This window comes from Coturnix japonica, chromosome 13, assembly GCF_054131305.1.
Source record: "Coturnix japonica strain WE chromosome 13, WE-NBRP24, whole genome shotgun sequence".
NCBI classification, from domain to species: domain Eukaryota; kingdom Metazoa; phylum Chordata; class Aves; order Galliformes; family Phasianidae; genus Coturnix; species Coturnix japonica.
Genome location: NC_140675.1, coordinates 19,096,766 through 19,119,177, shown reverse-complemented (window position 1 = coordinate 19,119,177; position 22,412 = coordinate 19,096,766). Strand labels below are relative to the sequence as shown.

General features: G+C 46.4%; 1 protein-coding gene across 5 annotated transcripts in view; it reads left to right on the top strand.

The window, feature by feature from the left end:
- The window catches only part of ADCY9 (adenylate cyclase 9), a 49,271-nt gene that overhangs the window by 23,988 nt on the left and 2,871 nt on the right, over positions 1 to 22,412 (top strand). The window contains exons 2-10 of one of the 5 annotated variants that reach the window (XR_014934104.1): positions 625 to 797; positions 4,686 to 4,790; positions 8,294 to 8,511; positions 11,714 to 11,816; positions 13,993 to 14,201; positions 16,473 to 16,632; positions 17,843 to 17,964; positions 19,329 to 19,477; positions 20,397 to 20,438. Coding sequence is in view for 4 of the 5 variants with exons in the window: in XM_015877395.3 (XP_015732881.1) it covers positions 625 to 797; positions 4,686 to 4,790; positions 8,294 to 8,511; positions 11,714 to 11,816; positions 13,993 to 14,201; positions 16,473 to 16,632; positions 19,329 to 19,477; positions 20,397 to 20,438 (1,159 nt within the window). In the remaining variant the exon portion in view is untranslated. The remainder of the gene's footprint in view (positions 1 to 624; positions 798 to 4,685; positions 4,791 to 8,293; positions 8,512 to 11,713; positions 11,817 to 13,992; positions 14,202 to 16,472; positions 16,633 to 17,842; positions 17,965 to 19,328; positions 19,478 to 20,396; positions 20,439 to 22,412) is intronic. The other 4 variants (XM_015877395.3, XM_015877394.3, XM_085514790.1 and 1 more) reach the window with 4 other exon arrangements.

The window sequence follows — 22,412 nt, the reverse complement described above, 5'->3', positions numbered from 1 at the left end:
TTATGCTTCAGCTCATGCAACAGTTGCAGGGTGTGCGTGTGGGCGTGAGAGATTGAGTTTGTTCTTTAGAAATGTGAAGTCTGCTCTGACTATGAAAACCCGTCAGAATTTCTAGCGCTGAAACGCCATTTCCTTTTCCAAGCATTGAGGGAGCTTTGCCACATCCCTGCAAGAAATGGAGAGCGCGAGGGGGGGAACACACACTGCTTTGCAAAAGTGCAATGTCGGTCCAGACCTCGCTATAAAAAAAAGGCTTCAAACCCTTTTCCAAAAGTAAAGAGTTAATGTCTCAGCTCAAATTACAGCTTGGAAACCAATGCCTAAAGCCCAAGCTCTTTTTTCCAGTGTCTGAGTGCAAATGGAGTAAAGCAGGCATGTGTCAGGCATGGCTGCTGCTGCGGGTCCCAGTCTCTGCGATCTGGGGCAGCAGATGTTGGGCAATCCTGGTTGTCACTGCTCTGCACAGAATGTCTGTGTTCCTGCTGCCTGTTCCCTGGTACTCCTTCTGTGCTGTTCCCGAGCCTCCGTCGTGCTTTGATAGCAACTGTATTTCTTATTTGACAAGTCCAAAGTAGTGTTATTTTTGTCTTCCCGTGGTTCTCACTGTTTATATCTTTTTTCTAGGACTGAAGACCTATCTGATCTCTGGTCAGAAGGTGAAGGAACCCCAGTGCAGCTGCTCGCAAGCCTTGCTTCCCAGCTTGGAGGCTGGGGATGGAGCCAGGATGCAGGCAGCTCCCTCGGCTGAGAACGCCACTGACTCCACCAAGGCTCTAAAACACGTGGAAAAGCCAAAGGTGAGTGATTGATTCAGAGGGCTCAGGCTGCGCCATGAGAGATGTTGGATGGGGAAACCTCACCATTTTGCTCATGAGTTGCTTGCTCTATTTATGTACTTTCGTATGTATATATATGTATATATATACATACAAAATTTAGCTTCAGGAAAAAAAACCTGAAATGTTTAGGCAATTGACAATCAATCTTGAAAGTAAGGTGGATGTTTCTGAAAGGTGTTTTCATGTAAATGATTTCCTGACTCTGTATTTCAGGACTGAGGTCGGGCTGCTTCTTCAGTGGTCTTGGTATTACGGGGAAAAGAATCTCTAGCAATGATTTTCTATTTGCTGTACTCTGCTTCTGCCTTTCCTTTATAAGGTGTGCTGTGAACTTGGGAACCTTTCTGTATGATCCTGCAGCTGATATAGCCACTGAAAGATAATAAGGATGGTTTGTGTTACAGAAGAGCATGTTCTGGTAGGCTGTTGTATCTGCTTGCTCTAGAAAGCTATATACAGGATGGAGGGCAATGATTGTATGGATACAGCTTAAGGAGTTGATGTCATTTTGTTATGTTCTCACCTCTCACGAGAACTCTTGACAAGGAAATCTGTGAAACAATGTGTATTGCTCCGGAGCTTTGCTGTTACTCTCAGTCTTCCCAAACAACAGATGCAACTGTTCTCTGTGCTGAGTCCTTGGTGTTGGGTTGCTGAGTGGGGCAATGGAGTAAAAACACTTGATCACGAGCGTGACAAGCTGGAAGGCTGGTCCAAAGGTATGGTCCAAAGCTAAACAAGCTCCTGACAGAGCAGACCAGGACTATATAGATACAGAAGGCAACTGGCCTTCTCTGTGTCTAGGCGAAGTATAGGCTGTATGTGGTTTGACTGGTCCCAGGTTGTTGGCAATACCTTTCTACTTCTACTCCCATGTTAGAATGGGGGTGGCACATTTGCATCCTTCAGGCAGTATCTTGCCAGCTGTCTCTTGAAAACTATGAGCAAAAGAGGCAGGAAAATGCATCGTGGAGCGTTTAGTGCTTGTCCATACAGGTAAGTCTCTGTGCTGTGAGGTGCATGGCTGTGCAGAGGTCCTGTGCAGCTGATCTGTTTCTGGAGTGGAAGGAACTGGACAGCCCCAAGTTCATGTTGTTGAGATGCCCATCAATGAAGCATGAGAGCAAGAGGAGTGATTAAATGCAGCAGTGAGACTGGAAGTGCTGTTGGTGAGAAAACAAGTGCGCCTTGTTAGCACCAGACAACAAAGCAAGCTTTGGTCAGAAGGCAGTGAAACTGCAGCAGAGTTCAGTGCTGAGCTGCCTGCAGCTGGGACCTGCTAGGGTTTGTTATGTATTAACTTGTGGTCCTTGTTCAGATGACCCAAGTCCAAGATGTAATCTGGTGTTAAGAATCAGCTTGCCTTCTGGTTTCTGCTTTCCAAAACAGGGAGGACTTAGTCTGCAGAAGGACAGGTAACAGAGATGTTGCTGTTCCAGCAGTGTGCCGTGCTGGGGCGTGCTGTTGGCTCGTGCTTTGGTTGCTGCTTGTCACCTCCCTGCCTTTTTCTGGTCTGGGACGCCCTGCTTGGGTGTTAATTGCTGCTTGAGTGCTGATGCTGGTCTTCTGCACTGCAAAAGTGCAAACATGGTGATCCAGATAAGTGAAGGAGAGGCTCAAATTGGCTGTTCAAGAGGGAAAATTGCTTCAGAAGAGCATCTAGGACAAATGCCAGCTCAGTTTCAGCCTTCTCAGATACCCTGGGCACCACTGTGCTCCTGTTGCAGTAAATCTATGCTTGTGTGCGTGTCATTCTGTTCATTGCCACGAGTTCTGGGGGTGTTACAGTGATTTCACTGGTGGCCAGACAGCCTCAAAAGCAGCGGGCCTGCTTCCCCAAAGGACATTGCTGGCGTGAATTCTGAATGGACTGCAATTTGCCTTCCCTTATGGTTTGAGGAGCATCCCTATAACACACACCACAAAATGCATCAGAACGTGGTAGTGTAACGTAGAAGCAATCACGTGAGTGGTGATAATAATAATAAATCATTATTATTCATTATATATGATATGTACAATATATGTATTTATATATGAGAGCGTGTAAGATCCACAAAGAACAACTGTGCCATTTAATTACAGTTCACGCACAGCTTTTTGAAAAGGAGTGGGTTTCTTTCTTACAGTGTTTTTCCTTTGAAACCTGCAGCCTTCTGGTGGGGTCTGGAGGGAGAATTTGCAGAAGAATCATGATAATTTGCAAAAGAATCATGACTTACACGCCAACTGTTTTAAATACAAAGCTGTAAACAGTGTCAATGTGGGAGGAGATGACTCCAACTCTGCGAAAGAGACTTAAGAAGGAGGGGCGAAATTACAGGCAAGCTGAAATATTTCTGTTTCCAAGGGAGTGAGTGGCCATATTGGATGAGAAGGATGACTTCACATTTTGGGTTGAAACAGAACAGAACAATGTTCTGTTGGACAAGATCTGTTGAGGAAGGTCGGGAAGGAGAATGCAACAGTAATTGATCCATGACAGGAATTGTATTTCTACCTCTCTTCCACCGTGTCTGCGTTTAACTGGACTGCAGATCTCATGGCAGTATGGATAGCAACGAAAGGCGAATTCTGGGACGTGCAGTTGGGTACATAATTAAAACAGTGAGGAAAGGTGCTAAAAATGGAAGTCTTTATTAGCAGCTGGTTTTTGTGTGAGAACGCCGTAACTTGCTTAATCAAGTATTGTGTTTTTTACCACTTGGGTATCAATTTATTTTCCCTATCATATATCATGAAATCCCATACTTGGCTGGGATCGTAGGCTGTCGGTGTGAAAACAGAAGGTGCATTTGCTTGTCTTGGTGTTTGCTGAAAGTGCATTGCTGAATTATTCATTGTGACTAGGCCACATCCACAGCAGGCTTGTGTCAGCATCTGAAGCAGAGAATGAGGCTCATGATGTTGACTTGGCCACGTGGCATAACTCAGGTTGCCTCCTTTCAAAAGATCAGGCTTGTTTTCTGGGGTTGTTGTCTCCTGGTGTAACCCCAGGAGCTAAGCACATAAATTGGTCCCCCTGCTTTATGTCAGCATCATTCCTTGGTGACAAGGAAGTTTCTCAAGAGCATAGGAATCAGATGGAGTGTCCCTCTCATGCAGTGCTCTGCCTGTGTGTGGCAAGCATGGGATTGGGGTTTGAAGGACTTTGCAAGATGAGGTGTGGGCTTAATTCCTCTAAAGGTCATCGTGTTTTAATCCAGCGAGGTAGGTTGTTTTAAAAGCCAAACCACATTTTAGATTGCTTCCAAAACGCAGAACCTGCAAGTCCTGATGATTTTGCTTTCCTTGTTTCCTGTATGTTTGGGCAATGTTTGGCTTCAACAGCATTCCACAGCCAGAGCTCCACTCCCCATGTGTTGCAGAGCCATATGAGAAAGTATCACCCTTTATTAATTTCAGATGTGTTGCTTTCCATTTCTCTTTGCCATTTCTAGTGTACCGTGGTGTTCTTTGTTTGACTGTGCTGCCTTTTGTGCTAAGTCTTCCCTTATAGCCGGTCATAACGCCATTCAGATCCTCCTGCAGATACTTTTTAGATGAGATAATTGCACTTTGGTCACTGAAGGGTATTTTGTTCTTGTTGGGGTGGTCCTTCACCGTTAAGCGGTGGTTCCAGTAAAGCTTTCCTGGATCAGGCTTAGCTTTACTAAACAAAAGATCTATGATTTGTTTTTTGAAATGGATTCTGGTCCTTTAAAATTCTCTTCCCCTCTTCCCTTTCTTTTGCTTTGTTTGTCTTTTATCCATGCAGCAAGCATACAAGTGGGCCGCATTAGAAATTGCATAACGTGACGAGGACACCAGAATGTTCCCAGCTAAATTCTTTTTGTCTCCTTGCAGCCTTGCCCTTCATGTAGTACCACCCTTGTTCCCCACTGCGATGTCAGCATAGACGAAGGAGCTATCCAAAATGGTTGTCAGGATGAGCATAAAAACAGTACAAAGGTAATTTAAGTGTTTATTGCTTCCCTTCTTTTCCCTCAGTTCTCTGCTTCTTTTAGCTGCCTCCTTTTTGCATCGCCATTCCTTTAGTCAAGCCCTTCAGCAGCAGAACCAGTTTTGAGTAGTTGTTTTCCAAATGTTAGTTGGGCTCCCCCCTCCCCCCCCAAATTTGTCAGAAGAATTAGTGATTTTCTGAGCCCATTCTGATGCTGGGATGGACCTAAAGTTGGGACTCTAATCTATGCTGAGAGTAGCCAGGGAAAGAGGTACAAAGAACACTACTGCTGCCTGTTGCTTATGCTGGTCATCTCTATGTCACCCAGCCACACATCCCCACCAGTGTCTTGTCAGTGTTCCCCATTTCATAGCTCTAAAAGAGTCATTCCTGTTCATGCACACAGCAGAAATTCATAACTCCCTTCATATCCTTTTTTTTCTGACAAATACAGCATCTTACATAGTCACCGTGCTGCTGCAAAGGTTGTTTTCTGTGCTTGTTGCTTAGATATTCTCAATGAAACAACCCACTCTCTCTACAGTACCAGACGCTGCCTGTTTGTCGCCTTGTTCCTGGCCTTCGTAGTCTCCCTGCTCTCTCCTTCTAAAAAATGGAGCTGCTGCTTAAATGCAGGCTGGTGGTAAATGCTCATCAGCTCTCTGTTAGGCTTGGAGATAAGTTTAATGCTTTCCCTCGCTGGGGAGATTCACTTTATAAACATGCTCAGAGATTGTTATCTGGTTGTTTTTCTTCCCGTCTGTCTGTAAAACTCCACTTTGTGTATAGTGCTAATGGAAAACGTGCCAGCGTTTATGTAAATGGTATGTAGCACAGTAGGCCGTGTTCTCTGCTGGGGTTCCTAAGAAACAGCTTAAGGAAAAAAAAATAATCCCTGTGGCTCTGACTGAAGATGGAGCAGAGTGGCCAGAAGGTACAGGGCTCTGAACAGCACATCGTCAGGGCAAAAATGCTGTGGGAGACCTTCCCAGGCTGCTGAGGTGGTGAGAAGGAGATGCTGCCACCCTCATGCCTGGGGTCTGCAGGAGCTTACTGCTCACAGATTGTCCTCTGCTACCAACCACCTAATGTGTCATACGTTGCCTTCACCAGAATTATTCTCTGAAGTTTCTTTCTGCTGCAGCTACGTTATCCTCCAGTATGTTAATGACTGAGTCATCAAACTTTGTTTGGAACTCTGTGCAGCACTAAATAAATGCTGGTGGTTTCACTGGAAGAAACAAGCTAGTGGAGACCAGTGATGTGGCCCTCCTGTATTTGCAGGTTGTGTAGTGCTAGTCCAAACCTGGAGCAGGATAAATGGGCATTCCATAAAGCCTGGGATGCCCGTTCAAACAGAAGCCTATGGAGCAGCCCCATGTGCAGTGTTGCTGCAGCATTGGATATACAGATCTCTGCAGTCTCAGCTCTCTTAGGAAGAGGAGCCATCAGCTCCCTTTGCTTATCTCTGTTCTCCCCCCTCTCTGCATTGCTGCGCCTGGTCCCACATCATTCACATCCCTTCTGATTCTCTCATCTCCGAAAATGATGTTAACCACTTCTCAGGCCTTCATAGAGCCACGGAATGGCTTGGGTTGAAAGGTACCTCAAAGACCATCTAGTCCCAGCCCCCTGCCTCATACAGCTTTGCTGGTGACTGAATGAGACACTCAATCAGGTTGCCCAGAACCACATCCAACCTGGCCTCGAGCACCTCCAGGGATGGATCCCAGTGTCCTTTGAAGCCCCCACGTCTCTTCAGAAGAGGAGGTGATCCCGTGCTCAGCACAGCTGAAAGCCTGTTGCCATCAGGAACCACAGCAATGCAGGAGCGAGCAGCACTTATTAAGTAGGGATTTTCTTCTTACACACAAGCACTTTCAAACTCTAATCCCCTCCCGTTAAGATTAACAGAGTGGAGACAGCACAGGAAAACCTTGAGCTGACCGAAGGAAGAATTTTCTTAGGGATTTGAGCCTTTGCCAAAGAGCTGAAGAGAAAAGGCCAAGAGAAGTCCATGCTGACCTTCTGTGAAAGAGCAGACGTTTCTGCTGCATCCTTCAGATGAGCTCAAAGAACGGGCAGGGAAGGAAACAGCACACGTAGCTTTTCTTTGAGCTGCACAGACAGAAAATGGTATTTCCTCTCTTACTGCTTTTCAAGCAGAGCAGCTCTTCTCTGCTCGTGGAGATGTTCTGCTGCTGCTGTCTGGTACCTTCACTGGTTGTTATTTATGAGAGAAGTGAGGCATGAAGGCTTTTAACATGCACAAAATGAGCTCTTGTTGTGGTTGTTCAGCTAGAAAAGTGGATACCAGAAATGCTTATGTTAAAAGAATGGTTTTTGGTTGTCACATCTTCCTGTCAAAAAATAGGAAATCCTATATTAACAGTTGCACATTGAGCTGTACCTGCCCGTGTTCGTGTCCCTTGTGTGATTTACACCATAGAGACACGAGGAGCTTCAATTAATTTTGCATGGCCGTAAACCAGATATTTCTCAACTCTCGAACATATTTCAGTGCGTGATGGGGTGATGTGATATTTATGGTCACCGAGGGACATCCAAGAATAGTCTTCTGGAGGAGCTGCGCTGCCTGCAGTGCGGGCAGCAGCGAAGAAACTTCTGTCAGGAGTGGGCATGGAGATGGGGATGGATGATATGTGGGAAATGATAAGACGTGGAGAGGGGAGATGAGCGCTGCGATATGCTAAGTTTGGTACATGTTTGCTTTGGGAAGTTATAAAACGATCCTGACTAACGGCAGCTCCCTTTCATTCCAGCCATGTTTAGTTGTCTGATTTCCTGGATCAGCTTCAGTGCATTACAAAATGTAAAGGAAGGAACTGCGAGTTCCATGAGGGGGAGAAAAAAAAGAACATTTTTTGGCTGAAACTCACTTCGATCCTGAAAGGAATGAAAGCAGGCTCGATAATACTGCGTGTTTAAGGAGTCTTGCAAGCTGGTGTCTAAACTCAAAAATACATTATCAGTGCAATGGTAAAAGAACTGCACCTCAGTGAAGGTGTGGCTTTGGCAGGGTGGTTTTTTGCAGGATAACAAGCTGCATGAAGAGGCTGTTCTCATAGGGCTGGTTCTGCTCATGGGAGAGCTGCAGAAGGGGCAGCAGAGGGGTTGTCTCATGGTCTGGGGCAAGATAGCACTGTTCATTTGGGCATTTAAGGAGACTTGAGCAGAAGATGAGTGAATGAAGTTTAGGCTTGTGGTTGGTCTCCACTGTGTATGTGAATACGTGCTTTGTTTTCTGGTGCCTTGTGAAGGGGGACATAGAGGGCAAAAGGACAAGACCTAAATAGACTAAATAGACCTGAATGCCCTTCTGGCAGATGGGTGACTCCAAGGCACGTGGAGGGAGGTCTTTGGCATGACCAGGTAAACATTCTATGTACTAAGGGGAAAGCTCCTTTTGACTTTAGCTCCATTTAATTTATCCTGTCTTTTTTCTCGGCCACTCATGTTCCCTGTGTCTGTTTTGCTTTCTGTCGTGCAGGCTCCAGGAGGACATAGTCCAAAGACTCAGAATGGACTTTTGAGTCCTCCACAGGAAGAAAAGCTGAGCAACAGTCAAACCTCGCTTTATGAAATGTTGCAAGAGAAAGGAAGATGGGGAGGAGTGAGTCTGGATCAGTCGGCTCTCCTCCCTTTGAGGTTCAAAAACATCAGAGAAAAGACAGATGCCCACTTTGTGGATGTGATTAAAGAGGACAGGTAAGGAAAACACTGCACGTTGTAGAAGTGTCTGAAGGAGAGAAGGCATTAAGAGGGGTCCCAGCTACATAACCAGCATTTGTGTGCTTTTTGTCTCACGTCAATAGTTGTTAACATAACATATAACATAGTTCATCATTCTTCTTCCATGCGATTAGACAGACATTCATCCTTTGAGTCCTTGGAAATGAAAACTCATCTTTCAATGACTTGTCCCGAAGTTGAACTCTTTATAATGAGTTCTTCCCAATACAGATATGACGTACCTTCATCTGTGATTAAAAGCAACACATAAAAGCACAGAACTCACATTTTAGCATAGCAAGGGAGCGACATCTGATAATGTTGTGTGGCAAACTGCTGCCTGGAAGTCACACTTGCACATAGAGTTACTAGGAGTGAAAACTAAAACGCTCTTCAAACTAAAAGATTTCTTCTGGGCAGAGGAAAATACCTTGTCCAGAACTCAGCAGTGTGTGCTTTTGTAAACACGCAGCTGTACCTCCCTTATTGTGGCAGTGATTTGATGGGATCAGCTGAACCGATAACGTAGCTCTGTTATTATTTATGACTGTTCTTATTTTTGCTTCGCTGCTTCCACTCAATTAGGGACATCTTATCTAAATACCCTTGAAGCTGTGTGCTCACATTTACTCCTGGCTGTGTGGAGCAGCGACAGTGTTGTCTTAATTGAAAACATGAGCAAAGTGGAGAGGAATGAGAGATGGGGACTCCAGTCCCTCCCCAGTCTCTTCTAGTTTGTTCTTCCACACTCCCTTTCTCCTAGGGGCAGCTTCAGTAAGAACTCAGGTTTCTTTTCATGTGTGTGCTCTGTCCTTAATGGTCAAGAGTAGGTGCTTAGCTGATGGTTTGGAAGGCAGAATGATTGTGAAAGTTGGAATGTTTGCAGAAATCAGGAAGAACAAATAGGATTTTTGTTTAAAAAGTAACCAGCGTGTGGCCAGTTTGAAGGTACAGAGGCAGGTTAATGCCATTGGGCTGCTAAAGATACCCACCTCCAGCCCTTGGGTTCCTGCAGCTTTCCTCCTCCACGTATAAAATAGGTACTTCCTTCTCGTTTGGCAAAAGGAAGCGGTGGGATGGGGATTTGGCATCAATCAAAGCCTTTTTTTGTTGTTTTTTTTCTCAATTATATATCATCATTACCATATTAAGTGGGCCATCTCTTGTTGCCAGGGAAACTTCTCTGCCGAGTTCAGTTCATGTAAACATAACTTTCCAAAAATAATCTCTGGATTAATTAGGCCTATTCCAAATGGTTGAAGTTTACCGTTTTAAATCGGCCCTTTTTAACGTTTCTTGATGTTAAGTTATATGTGATGAGTCATTTACAAAACATTCTTGATCCCCTGCTGTGAGATGAAACCTGGCTGGTCTCAGATGGAGTCCCAGTGAGGATGCTTGAATGGGAAATAGGAGTTTTGTGGGGCAGGGTGGTGACATCCAAACTTGGTCGCCTTTCATGAGGATTGATGTCATTCACAGCCATCAGTGAGGGAATTGCTGCTTTGCTGTTACATCACTGCAGAGCCCCCAGCAGCACATGGGAGCTTCTGCTCACACTGGGAGCACTCCATGCCCTGTTGCACAGCACAGATGTGCTGATCTGCAATGGAAATGGTGCATGGCATTAACAGAAGATGTCTAACCCAGATATGGTGATGAGTTGTATAAATTAATCATGCAGGCTTCCTGCACAGCTGGGAAGAGGTAAACACATCTCAGGGCTGAGCTGGAAGCCTGTGTGCTCCTGAGTGCGGGCAGGAGCTGGGTGCTGCCGGCATTCATCGTGCTGCAGCAATGCATGGGGCTGCTGCTCTCCTGCCATGCTCATGTTTTGCTTTGCAGCTGAAATCTCAGCACAGTTCCAGTCACCTTTAATAGCAGTAACAGAAGTACTAAATAGGAATAGTGATAAAGCTGCAGTTGCTGTGGCATCTTTGCATTTACTGCGTTACAATGGCATCCTTCCTGTAGAAGTTACCAGTTTGCCTTTTCTTGGAAGTTGATTATATATATCTGGCTAACAGTGCAGAGTTTGAGCTTTGACTTTGGCTTTACTACAACAGCTGTAAAAATAACCCTCATTTAGTCATTGCAATCTGCATGCTACTGGGCATTATAAAAGATAACTGTGGTGCAGGTGGCAGGAAGAGCACAAAATGCTTCAACTTAAACCACCCAACTCCAAAACAAAAATCAGTTGTTTGAAAACAAGAGGAGATTCCTAAGGAAGGTGCAGTCTGAAATCTCAGGTGAGGATGGAACAGAAGAGAGGATGACAGGCTGTCCCAGAGATAGATGGCATCAGCAAGCATCGCCTTCCTGTGAAAGCATGGGCACAAAGCAAAAACTTACCTCAGTTCCCAGCCAAGTGTCATTGGTGTCGCTGGGAATCTTCTGCCATAAACCTCTTACGACTCACACAGAACTTCCCCAGTGCTCTGATGTTGCTCCCAAAGGTGGGAAACAGACACAACTTTCTCATGTTTTCAATGTTTGAGGGCTCTTTTATGTTCTTGTTTCACATGGTGCTGGAAGATGAGGGGCAAGAGTGCCCAGCCCTGGTGCTGCTGCCTCCTGCTTCTCCTCCGTTCACTGCAGTAATTCTCAGGACCAATAGGCAATTTCACATTTCTGTGGCAGGAGTAAATTTAAGCCATCCATCACCTTGGATTGCATTATCCTGCAGCCTGGATGGTTCGGTGAACCCTCCCAGCTGAGTTACTGCCTTATTGTGGTGCCTGTGGAATAACAAGACAACGCTGTTTTCTAAACCAGGCCGTGTTTTTTTTCTAACACTCTGTCACCTTTATCATCCTTGGCCTGCTCTGACCGATAGAATTGCACCTACGACATAAATAACCCACAGCCACGCGTCTCCTAAGGTTGCACGTCTGTGGCAGCAATTAACCTTTACCATCCTCTAGCTTATATTACAGCTATCTGCAGTCAGGCTGTTAAGTTTCTAGAAGAACTTGCTAGCAGCTTCCTGAAAATACAGAAGTCAGCTCTGCCATGTTTCTATGTCCTCTGTCTGAGGAGCCGTGTGGGTAAGGGGTGCCATGGCTGAGAGCAAGGGGGAGCTGCTGGAGCTGCAAGGCTTGTCCCTGCAAGCAGAACCATGGCGTGATGGTTCAGCTGAATGCAGTGGTGCTGACACTATCTGTTTTCTCTCTAGTCTCATGAAGGACTACTTCTTTAAGCCGCCTATCAGTAAGCTGAGCCTGAACTTCTTGGATCAGGATCTGGAGATGGCCTACAGGACGAGCTATCAGGAAGAGGTGCGTTTCTCCTGTGATCCATCCGTGCAATACCTGTAATTGTTTTTGATGCGTTTCACTGCAGCTGATGACAAGTGTCATGAAATGTCAGGTGTGATGCACTGCTCGATATTGTTGCCTCTGAGAACAGTCTCAGTTTACCTGTAGTGTGCCATACCCTGAGTCAAGTCCAGTATCTGAAGCAGATATACAGTCTCACAGCCCATCAGGGTACACTCAGCCCCTCATTTGCCTTTTCTCCATTTTCAAGTTAATGTGTTAGTGCTTTAGGCAGGCCAGAGGACCGTGGAATATGAAATCAGAGGAGTGCTTGCCTTCTCATTAAGCATCCCAGCTCAGAGAATGGTAGCTTTGAATTTGATCCTTGGTTGTGCCACAGCCTCCTGGTTATCTCCATGGTACCCAGACCCTGTCTGTAAGTGTGCAGCGTTCAGAAGGAGGCAGTTCAAAGTGCTGTGATTGGAAGGAGCATTGCATAAATGGGAAGGAACTCGTGAATGAAGAGTTGTCCTTTACCCCTTTGGGAGCTACTATTTCTGCAGGCATTCCATGGCAGCGAGTCCTGCTGCCCCGCTGGGAGGAGCTGGCAGGATGCTGCACGTTTGCATGAAGCAACACTGGACATCAGCACTAACTCAAGCTGTGTTTCCACAAGCAGCTGAAAAGTTTCTCTCCCTTCCTGCTCCCCATGCCTCCTAATGGCTCTGCTGCTGTGAGCCAGCTCATTTTATTGACCTGCATTGATCTGTTTTGTTTTGCTCTTGGGGGCTTTTTTCCCCTTTCTGCTCTGAACTGAGTGCAACAAGAGCAAATCGAGACTAGTTAAAGAGTGGTTTTTTTGCTCTTTTCATCAATCAGCATTTATACAGTGTTTCTACCTCTGTTTGTCAGCCCAGTTTGTACAGAAAACAATCAACCCAAATCTTTCCAACTGGGAGGCTGGAAAGAGAAGCAGAGCTTGTCAGTGCAGATTGGCCCGTGAATGTGGGTGTGCAGGAAATTCATAGAGGATGGAGCAGGAATGAGGTCTGTGCGTTTCGTTGGTGATAAGCTGTTAATGTGAGGATGATTATGCAAACCTATCTGAAAATGGGCATCTTCGCTTTGTGAAGCAGCTCCGCATCAGTGGGGCAAACAAATTGTTCTTGAGGCACAACAGTGGTCCAGCACGAAACAAAAGGGTCCTCTCCTGGGGAGCAGGATGGCTGTCAGCGCAGCTGCTGGTGGAGCTCTTTGCAGAGCAACACTGCTGAGAGCGGCTCCAACTGCAGGGAGTGCAGCTCTCATTCCGTGCTGCCAGCTGTGTGGTTGCTCTGCCATCACTTCCAAGTGGGGAGGGCTTGCTCAGCCTCTTGGTTGGGAAGCCGGGTGCTCCATAACACAGTTAGGGCACCCTTAGTGCTGTCAGTCACTGCTGGGTCCAGTGCTTGCTCCTTGAGTTCAGTTTGTGTGACTCTGCGGGTGAAAGGGGTTGTGCTGCAGTTCAGATTAAAGGGCTGTTCAGGCGCTGTGAGGTTGCAGTGAGCTGAGATGAGGAGCTCAGGGCTTGGATTTCAGCTGGGCTGGCCACACCAGCACACACCACAGCTGGACGGGTGCTGGGGCCAGCACAGGGTGGGCTGGCTGTGTGGCCAGGGGTTGGGGAAGAGCAGAACGTGCTGTCCCATCCTCGAATCAATGCAGATTACACAGCGTCCTGATTGCTGCTTTGAATCCTGCCTGGGAGGGGGACGGAGCTCAGTGAGGAGCTGGTTCTGCTGAGGGCTCTTTAGGGGATTTGCTTAAAGGCCAGTTGGCACTCAGAGGATTGTATTTCTTCTTCTTATTGTATGATCTATTATTACTTTAAATGAAAATACTTGAAGAAATCTTCCAGCTTTCTCTGCTGGTAATACTGGGTTGTGTTTCTTTGTGTAGAATTGACGCTTTTTTAATGTGGTCTTTATGAAAGTAATTGCACAGCAACCGGGGCTGTGCCACCAACCAGGCTTCTTCGCAGGGACCTCACTGCTGTCAAACCACCCCTTGTGTTCCTTTTTTCTGCTTTAAACACAGTACTTACAGTGGCTTAACGAAGTGGCAAAGCTCTCTGTGTTGCTCTGGTTTTGCAAGCAGCTGTTTGTGGTACAGGTGAGTTCAGTAACAGAGCTTGTACTCGTTATCATCCCTCCTCCAGGTGATAAGGAACGCACCTGTGAAGACATTTGCCAGCGCTACCTTCAGCTCCCTCCTGGACGTGTTCCTCTCCACCACAGTCTTCCTCATCCTCTCTGTCACCTGTTTCCTGAAGCATGGCATGGTGGCATCCCCTCCTCCTCCTGCTGCCGTCGTGGTGTTTGTCATTGCCATCCTGCTGGAGGTGCTGTCCCTCATCATCTCAGTCAGGTAAAGCACGTGTGAGCATGTTATATAGGTGGTGTGCTGAAACGTGTCTCTTTACTTGCAGTTCTGCAAATCTAGAAGGCGTGTGTAAGTTTAAATCCTTTTGTAATTACAAGCTAGAAGCAGTTCTGCTGTTGTTTCAGAAGCAGCAATACATTGCAGCTTTGTGCTCTTGTTCCATATCACTTCCTTTAAGCAGAAAGAGGAACATCATCTTTTTTCCCTCTTCAGAGCGAGGGCTGCTCACTCTGCCTGTTATACACAGCAACAGCGCAGAGCTTCCTGTGCAGAAATGTCATCCCAAATGGCAATCACAGAATGCCACAGAGCTATCTTAAGGGAGGGGATCAGCCTACAATGCTGGGCGCAATCCCAGGATTTCAGGAAAAGGGATTATTTTGGGCCCAAAAAATTCTTGCCCGAGTTTCTCATTGTGTTTTCATTATCATGATGGACAATACCCCTGCCTTTAAATCAGCCTGGCTTTAATTGCATCCAGTGCTTGGCACAGGGAGCATGCACAGCTCTGGTGGCAGAGGGCTTGAGTCTGACTACGATGAGGGATGGGGTAGAGCCAGCAGGGTGAGAGCAGAAGGCCTCGTGGAGCAGGGCTTGCAAGAGGAGGATGTTTTTGATTTCTCTGAAGTACCTGCTAATAAATTATTGGAGTACCTACAGATGAGGATCCCACTGTTAGCACAAGTGCTGCTCTGGAATTAATTGTTCAACGCCACGTGCAAAAAGTGGTGCTTAATTTGGAAGCGTGTGGAGTGTGTCACCTCCGGTTCTGCTCATGTAGTGCAAGAATGTCCTTCTGCCCACTTGGAATATGACTGCTGGGGGGTGTGTGAGCTCAGCTAGAGCACAGGTCTTCAAGTTTGGGTGCTTTATGTTGGGAAATGTCATTGAACATATGACAGTATGTAGATCTCACTTGGGTTTTCTTACACTTGGGCTGCAGTTTGGGTAGCCATGCCCAGCACTGCAGCATCTCAGCACAGTGAGCTGCCTGCACTGTCCCACCATGGGCCCCATGGGCACCCTGTGTCTGCAGCCCTCCTGTGAGGGGACAGCTGTGCTGTAGGCCTGGGCTTAACTACCCTATGAAGGTTTGTAGGTCCAAAGTGTGGAGGCTGCAATTGATCCTGGACCAAAAAAAAGAGAAGATAAATCAATGCAGAAGGTAAACGGTACCACTGGGGGTTGTGCAGTCGTCCTGCAGCCTTTGCTGGCTTCTCCGAGCGTGCGGTGCCTAAATAAAGCAGTGTCCTCATGCTGGGATTAACCGCTCAGGTTTGGTGTGGGCAGGGATTTGTCGTGGTGCAGGGCCTTGCACCCAGCTCCCTGTGAGCCATGGGCTGCTGCAGGACCTCTGTGTTTGTGGGCTATGAACTTGGATGGCATTTCCAGCAGCACTCAATGCCAACCTGACCTGGAGGCGCAGTGAGCTCAGAATCGAGAGGCTGCAGGGCGGCTCGTGGCAATTGAGAAAGTGCAGGAGTTCCTCTGCAGGGCTTTGGGTTTCTTTTGCTTCCTCCGAGCTTTTCTGTTTCAGTGCTTTTTGGTAATTCTCTTTTGTGATGTAGCAGAGCTGCGGGTTTTGGCTTCGTGGGAAACTCCATTCAGTCAAACTAAGAGATGTGTGAGCACCCCCTGGTGGGGTGCTGCCGTCCTACAGCATCCTCCTGCCCACAATCACCTTTTTCTGCGAATTTTAGGGCTGTTTCCCAGATTTCAACGTTATCAGATGGGAGAAGAGCACTTTGAGCTCCAGGATGATGCTGGAGGTCGCATGGCCCCACACTGCTGGAGCTCATAGGGCACTGTTCTCAGCCATAGAGCTGGGGTGGCCTTCTATGCAGCCCAGCGTTGGGCTCCGAGGTCCTTGTGGGTCCAACTGGAGGTGCTCTGTGATTCCAGGGGCATTACTCACGTCCATGATGCAGTGCCCTGAATGCAGCTTTTGCTGCACTGCATCACGTGTTTATGCCTCCATAAAAAGAATTAAAACCTGGAACAGCAGTTGCAGTTTTTGGAGGGTGACGGATATTTCTGACCTAAAAGCAGCATTATTTCCATGATGATTTGTTAATGCTGATAAATAACAGTTTTAAATGTAGCGCCTTATGTAGATGGCTGCACAGTACTCCTTGTTTGCCTGGTGCCAGTCTGTGCAGCTGCACTAAGGAAGGATTCACAGCTCCATTACTGCAGGTGAATCAGCCCCGTGAATACACTGAGATTAACCCGAGCTCTTGGTTCTGTCTGTTCCAGGATGGTTTTCTTCCTGGAGGAGGTGATGGCTTGCACGAAGCGTCTCCTGGAGCTGATCTCTGGTTGGTTGCCGCGCCATTTCCTCGGTGCCATCCTGGTGTCTCTCCCAGCTCTTGCAGTTTTTTCGCACTTCACCTCTGATTTTGAAACAAACATACATGTAAGTTGCACAACTCCATGTCAGAACCTGACATTTTGGGTGTAGTGAAGCTCGTCGTCTTGCTTGCCTTCCTCCTTCACCTCCCTCTTGCTTTGCATCTGTTTTGTACAGATCTGTTGGAGGGACAGGGCTTCTGTATATGATGAAATGCACGTGTTATTATGTACATACAGTCCATTGCTTGAAAACTCTCATACAAAAGAAGATAGGAATATTTAAAAACACCTGTATGTATGCACAGCTTTTTTCTCCTTCCTGCAGTGTTTGTGCTTATCCTAATGCTGGTGGAGTGTCTTATTCTGCTTTTTGATTTGCAGTTTGTAGTCTGAGCTGTTTGTGAGCCTAAAACATTCACCTGTGTATTAGTCAACCTGACAGTAAGAGTAGACTTAGCGTGGGGCTCTGTTATCTGCAGAGGTAGGTGGTGAGACTGAGAGAGCTCTTGGGGTGCATAAAGGTTTTGCTGTAGGAAGGGTTAAAGGAATGCAGAAATAGCTTCCAAGAAGGAGCTGAAAGAGAGCGGATTATTTGGCCCAAGCAGTGATGGGGTCACAGGGATTGAGTGTCTCCTGATGAAACCAGTCATAAATGGGGGTTGAGGAGATAAGTACTGAAGAGGGGGAGAACAGAATAGCATAAAATCAATGCTTATAAACTTTGTGAATAAAATAGATGAGAAAATGAGATGGAACTTAGTTTCTCTGAGGTAGCACAGGGTGAGCCTTACATGGAACTCACCCTCAGGGCCGTGGCTGTTGCAGTGCCCTGGCAGAGGCACTGACCAGACCCTCCTTCCTATGTGTGTTCCTATCACACATCACAGATGCTGTTTGTTGTCTGTTCCATGGGAACATGTGGAGCAGATGTTCTGATGCACACATACATTCTGTGGCGTTCACAGCTGCAGAGGACTGAGCCTGCAGATCTGTGACATCTCATGGTTAAAATCATTCTGCAGTTACACCGACGAGGCCTGAAAGCCTTCAAATACCTGATTTCTCCACATATTGATTTTGTATCATCCCATTCATCACCGTCTGTGATCATCTCTCTAAACAAGTAAAAGCAGCGTTAGGAGAACCACATTATTTGTGCTTTCTCACAACCTCATCCTACCCAATGCTCAGTCTAAAGGCTTCAGGCTGCAGCAGTGAGACGGTGCTGTTCATTGCCAAGCTGGGGATGAGCTTTGCCTTCTTTCCTCTTGCAGGCCCTCCAGAGTTATGGGGCTGTTGGTTCCCTCTCCAAGAGGTGTCCCCGCTCATCTTGTGCTCACTGATGTTCCATCCATCATGGAGCTCTAGGAAATGGAATCAATCTATAGAGGGTCAGGTAAGTGTCATCTTTTACTATGACATGGTTTTGCAAAGTTTTTTTTTGTACTCATAGCATTTGATACCTTCCCTGGCTGTAAAATAATCAAAAGAAAAATTAAGAAAAACAGCAATGAATGACAAAAAAAAAACTTTCCAAAGCCATGCATACATAGTAAAACACAGCACTTACTGACCCTCTATAGGCTGGCTTCATGCTGGGGGCATCACTTGGAGTGAGAACCAGTGCTCTGCCACTCTAGGAGACCTCAAATTGGGGGGAAATAAAGTAAGTTTAAGTTTTTTATGGACGGTTCTGAAATTCATTTCCTTCAGTTTTTGAGTCATCAAATCAAACAACAAAACCCGCCCCGTGGTTCTGGTTTAGAAATGGTAAATTCTGTAAGGTTTTTTCCCCAAATGCTGTGTCTGAATCCCACACTTGTTTGTTATGTGACAGTCTTCCTAATCTGCATTTTCTGCATTTCAGCTGTAGAGGAAATGTAAAGTGGGAGTGGAAAATCGTTGGGTACCGTGAGGTGCAGTAGGCAGCAGAGCCCCACTGTGCAGCTTGGAGTCTCTGGTTTAGCTTGGATGGTCATTCATGTTCTTGATAAAACCACATCAGCCTGAGAGCTTTGATCAGTGCAGCCCTGATCTCAGGGAAGCTCATAGCCCTGTTCTGCCTTTTATTTATCCAGGAAAGATGAGGAAAGGATTCTCAGGGCATTTGGAGCAGCTAACCCAACATTGCCCTTTCAAATGGGCACAGGTATCACTGAGCACCAACTCTCTGCTCTCTTATATAGGTAAAACAGCTCTTTCTGCTGGGCAGCAGGATGATCTTGGAGTGATCTTGGAAGATAACACCCTCCAAGAGGTGCTGTCAGGGTAGGCAGCTAGCCAGCATTTCTGAGGGTGAATGTGTTCAACTTTTCCAATGCAGTGGGAGTTTGGTGTCCAGTTTCAAATAGATGGGATTTAACCCCAGCAGTTAGCAAAGGAGATTCATGTGACTGTTTACCTTCTTTTCCTTTCTTTCTTCTGTTTTTTGCTTTGAATGAGAAGAGGCCTGAGTGTTTTGCAAAGGTAAGCTGGAGCTATTGGGCAGCATTGAAACAGTGGTGTAATGTGTGGTAATGCAGAAATCCATCTAGGGAAAACCGTGGCAAACTCTACGTGCTGGAAGCGTGCTTGCTCACTGAAGGGAAGATCTCTGTCATCAAGTGCTGCCTCCTGTTACAGACACAACTTAATGTGCATATCACACAAGGAAATGAGGTCTTTCACATCGCACGTTCCCTCTCTTACACTGGTGCTTATGTGCAGAAGGGCTGCAGTCAGCAAGACGAAGCTAACTCGCGCTCTCTCTCTTTGTTGCAGTACACCATGTTTATGTGTTGTGCCATTCTGATCACCATTGTGCAGTACTGCAACTTCTGCCAGCTTAGCTCCTGGATGAGATCTCTGTTGGCAACCGTAGTAGGAGCAGTGCTTCTCATTCTGCTCTACGTCTCCTTGTGTCCAGACAGGTGAGCATCACACCCAGCACTCACAGCATTCAGGATGAGGAATTTGTGTTTATCTGCCAGAAATGAGGGCCCTTTGCATGCCATGTTGGTATCTGCCATGAACATCTCTCGTATCTCAGAAGTAATAAGTTGATTTGGGGAAAGATCTGCATTTTGTTTGGATGGAGCTTTTCACTGCTGTAGACAGACACTCAGTTTGATGGAGTTGTGCTGTTCTGCTTCCTTTCTTGCTTTCCTGTCTTTCCAGGGGGCGCTGCAAAACATAAACTGAAGGGATAAAGTGAATGCAGTTTGTGTGAAGTAACCTTAAAGCTGTCCAGTCTGCCCTCTGATAAACAGCTTTCTCCATAGGAGAACGTGTTTGCGTTATTCTCCTCCTATTTTGTCACCAAAGATGGTCAAAGGACTCCTTCCAGTCATCTGTCCATTCCTGTTGTAGTGTTTTTATAACCAGCCTGCACTTCTCGATGGCTTGAGATATATCACAGCTTTGGGTATTCATTCACTGCATTTTCAGAGAGGCTCTGTTTGCGTTCATGCCTTTTCACAAGGCTTTGTATTTTGCTGGTCAGAAAGCACGGAGACATGGCTGGTTTGTAGAGTTCTGAGATTGTTTTCCCATGTTTCCAAGGTAAGTTTGGATTCTCCAGCAATGGCTTGTTCCAGGCATCACCTCGTCTTTGTTATCACCAGGCACTCCATAGAGCTGTGTGTCTCTTTCCATCTGACCGTGGTTCCTTCTTCCAAGCAGAAGGTGCAGAGAAATCCCATTCTCGCTTTGCCTGGAGTTGATCCCACGTGCAGCGCAGCCCCTGCTCCTGGCTGCTCCAGAGTTCAAAATGTGACCAGGAATTCAGGCAGGATGCTCCACTTATTGCATGTGCTTCCTTCTGACATCAGTTGTTTTCTTTTATTTCAGCTCTGTGGAAACCTTGCATCTAGACTTGGCACAAAACCTTAGGTAAGCTTGAATCCAATGACCAGCTTTATGTTTAGAGATAGAAACGTTTCCAAGCGGTTGTATGCAGGAAAGCTTTGCATTGCAGCAGTACACGTGGGAATGCATCAAATCAGTTCTGCAGGTTGTGTTTAAACTCCTCATGTTCATAATTTCCTTTCTAAAAGGCTTGGTCAGAATTCATGGGAGGGCTGACGCTGCAGTCGCTGCATTGTGCCATGTACTCTGTTCCTTTTAAACCCAACTCAGAGGAGATAGAACTGGAGAGGGTTTGTGTGGGAACTGCAGCTCACTGAAGCCAGAATGGTTGAAAAGGCAAAGCCAAAAGAACAGGGATTGCTTGACTTTGCAAACCAAATCATACTGCAAGAGTTTGCAGGAAGGGCGATGTATGAAGTAAAGCGATGGCTGAGAGCCGTGTGTGAGGATTAACCAGAGCTTGGATCTTTACTGAGTCGTGATTGTGAAGTTTCATGTTGCCCAGAATGGCACCATTTTTCTCTGCTTTGGATGGTAGAAGTAGGAGATAATCCTGTTGTTTCTACCATTGCTTTGCAACAGATTTGGACTTGCCTGGTCTGTGTAGTGAGTGTTGTTACACACTGCAGTTCTGGAGCTCTGTGTGAACCCCTTCTCCAGGTGGTGTACCAAGAAAAGGTTGAATTCCTCTTGTCCTAACAAACATTCATGCTGCTCATTTCTCGATGAAATAGGTAATAAAAGAGGTTCTGTGCTCACCCAAGTCAGTACAAAAGCTTTTCCTTTGCTCCGAGAGGCCCAGACAAACTTTATTTGCATGTCTTTGATGACGCCATTCCCTTCTCTTGATGAAGGATGGAGATAATTATTAATGCAGCATGGGAAGGAAGATACTAGGGATGGTAATGAAGGCTTAGCATAGAGTTCATCTGTGGACTCTGTGCTGTCCTCAATGAATCCAAATATGGGATCTGTCCCCTTTTCCAGACAGACCAGTTCTTCACCCCAGCAGAGGTTCTGCTCCGCTTTGTCTTCTAAGCAAGAAATATTTCTTGTTCTCATTCATTTCTTCAGTCAGAGCAGGTAGAGCCCATCATTGCAGGGTGATGGCTCGAGGAGGAGCAGCCATGGGCTGCTCAGGGTGGAAGCGTTCTGTTGCTCGATGTTGGGGCTCTTTAGGATGCCTCCTTGTGATGTTCTCCCTTGAAGGCAGCTGTTTGATTTCCCTTTTCCTCCCCATTCCACCATGACGGCCTTTTTTAAGACCAGCAGGCACGCGTCCACTTTAAATATAGTATGAAATCCAAATCCAAACATAAGTTACTGGCTCAGAAGCAAAACGGCTTTCCAGAAATCTTTATAAGTAGAAAGCCATTATCTTTATGATTCATGATGGAGCCAAAGGAGATTCTATCTCCGGAGCTCTCACTTGTTCTGTATTCAACCCAGGCTGGATGGAGGTGCCAAGTTAATAGTTGGGTGTCTGTGCCAGGAAGTGCTGAGAAGTTTGACTTAAAGGAGCACTATCAGCTCAAGATTTCAGTTTGAATCACTTTGAGCTGGAAAAGGATTTGTGTGATCGCTTTCTGCTCTAGGTGTGGTGTTCTGTTCTTTGTGTCCCCTGGGGCAGCATGCAGAGGGTCGTCTTTGAGTGCATGAGATGCCCTGCAGGTCCCGCAGCCTGTTTGCTGCAATATCCAAGCAGTGTGATTCCCACATGGATGTGGTTGTTCCCTCTGTCGTGTTTGCAGTGAGACTTTTTGTTCCCATCCATGCAGAGGTAAATAAACGCCTGCTCTGGAAAAGATCGCACACCTTCCTTTTTGAGATACGAACCCATTACCTTCTTAATGAAATCAGGTCAGCTTACAAGTGAGTCACTCTCATTTCACATGCAGATCTGTGGGCTGTGTGGGAGCAAGGTCAGGTTGGTGCTTGAGATGGCTGAGAGCTGTGGGTGCCAGCGCTGCCGAGCTGTGAATGGAGCGGCCCTTCCTC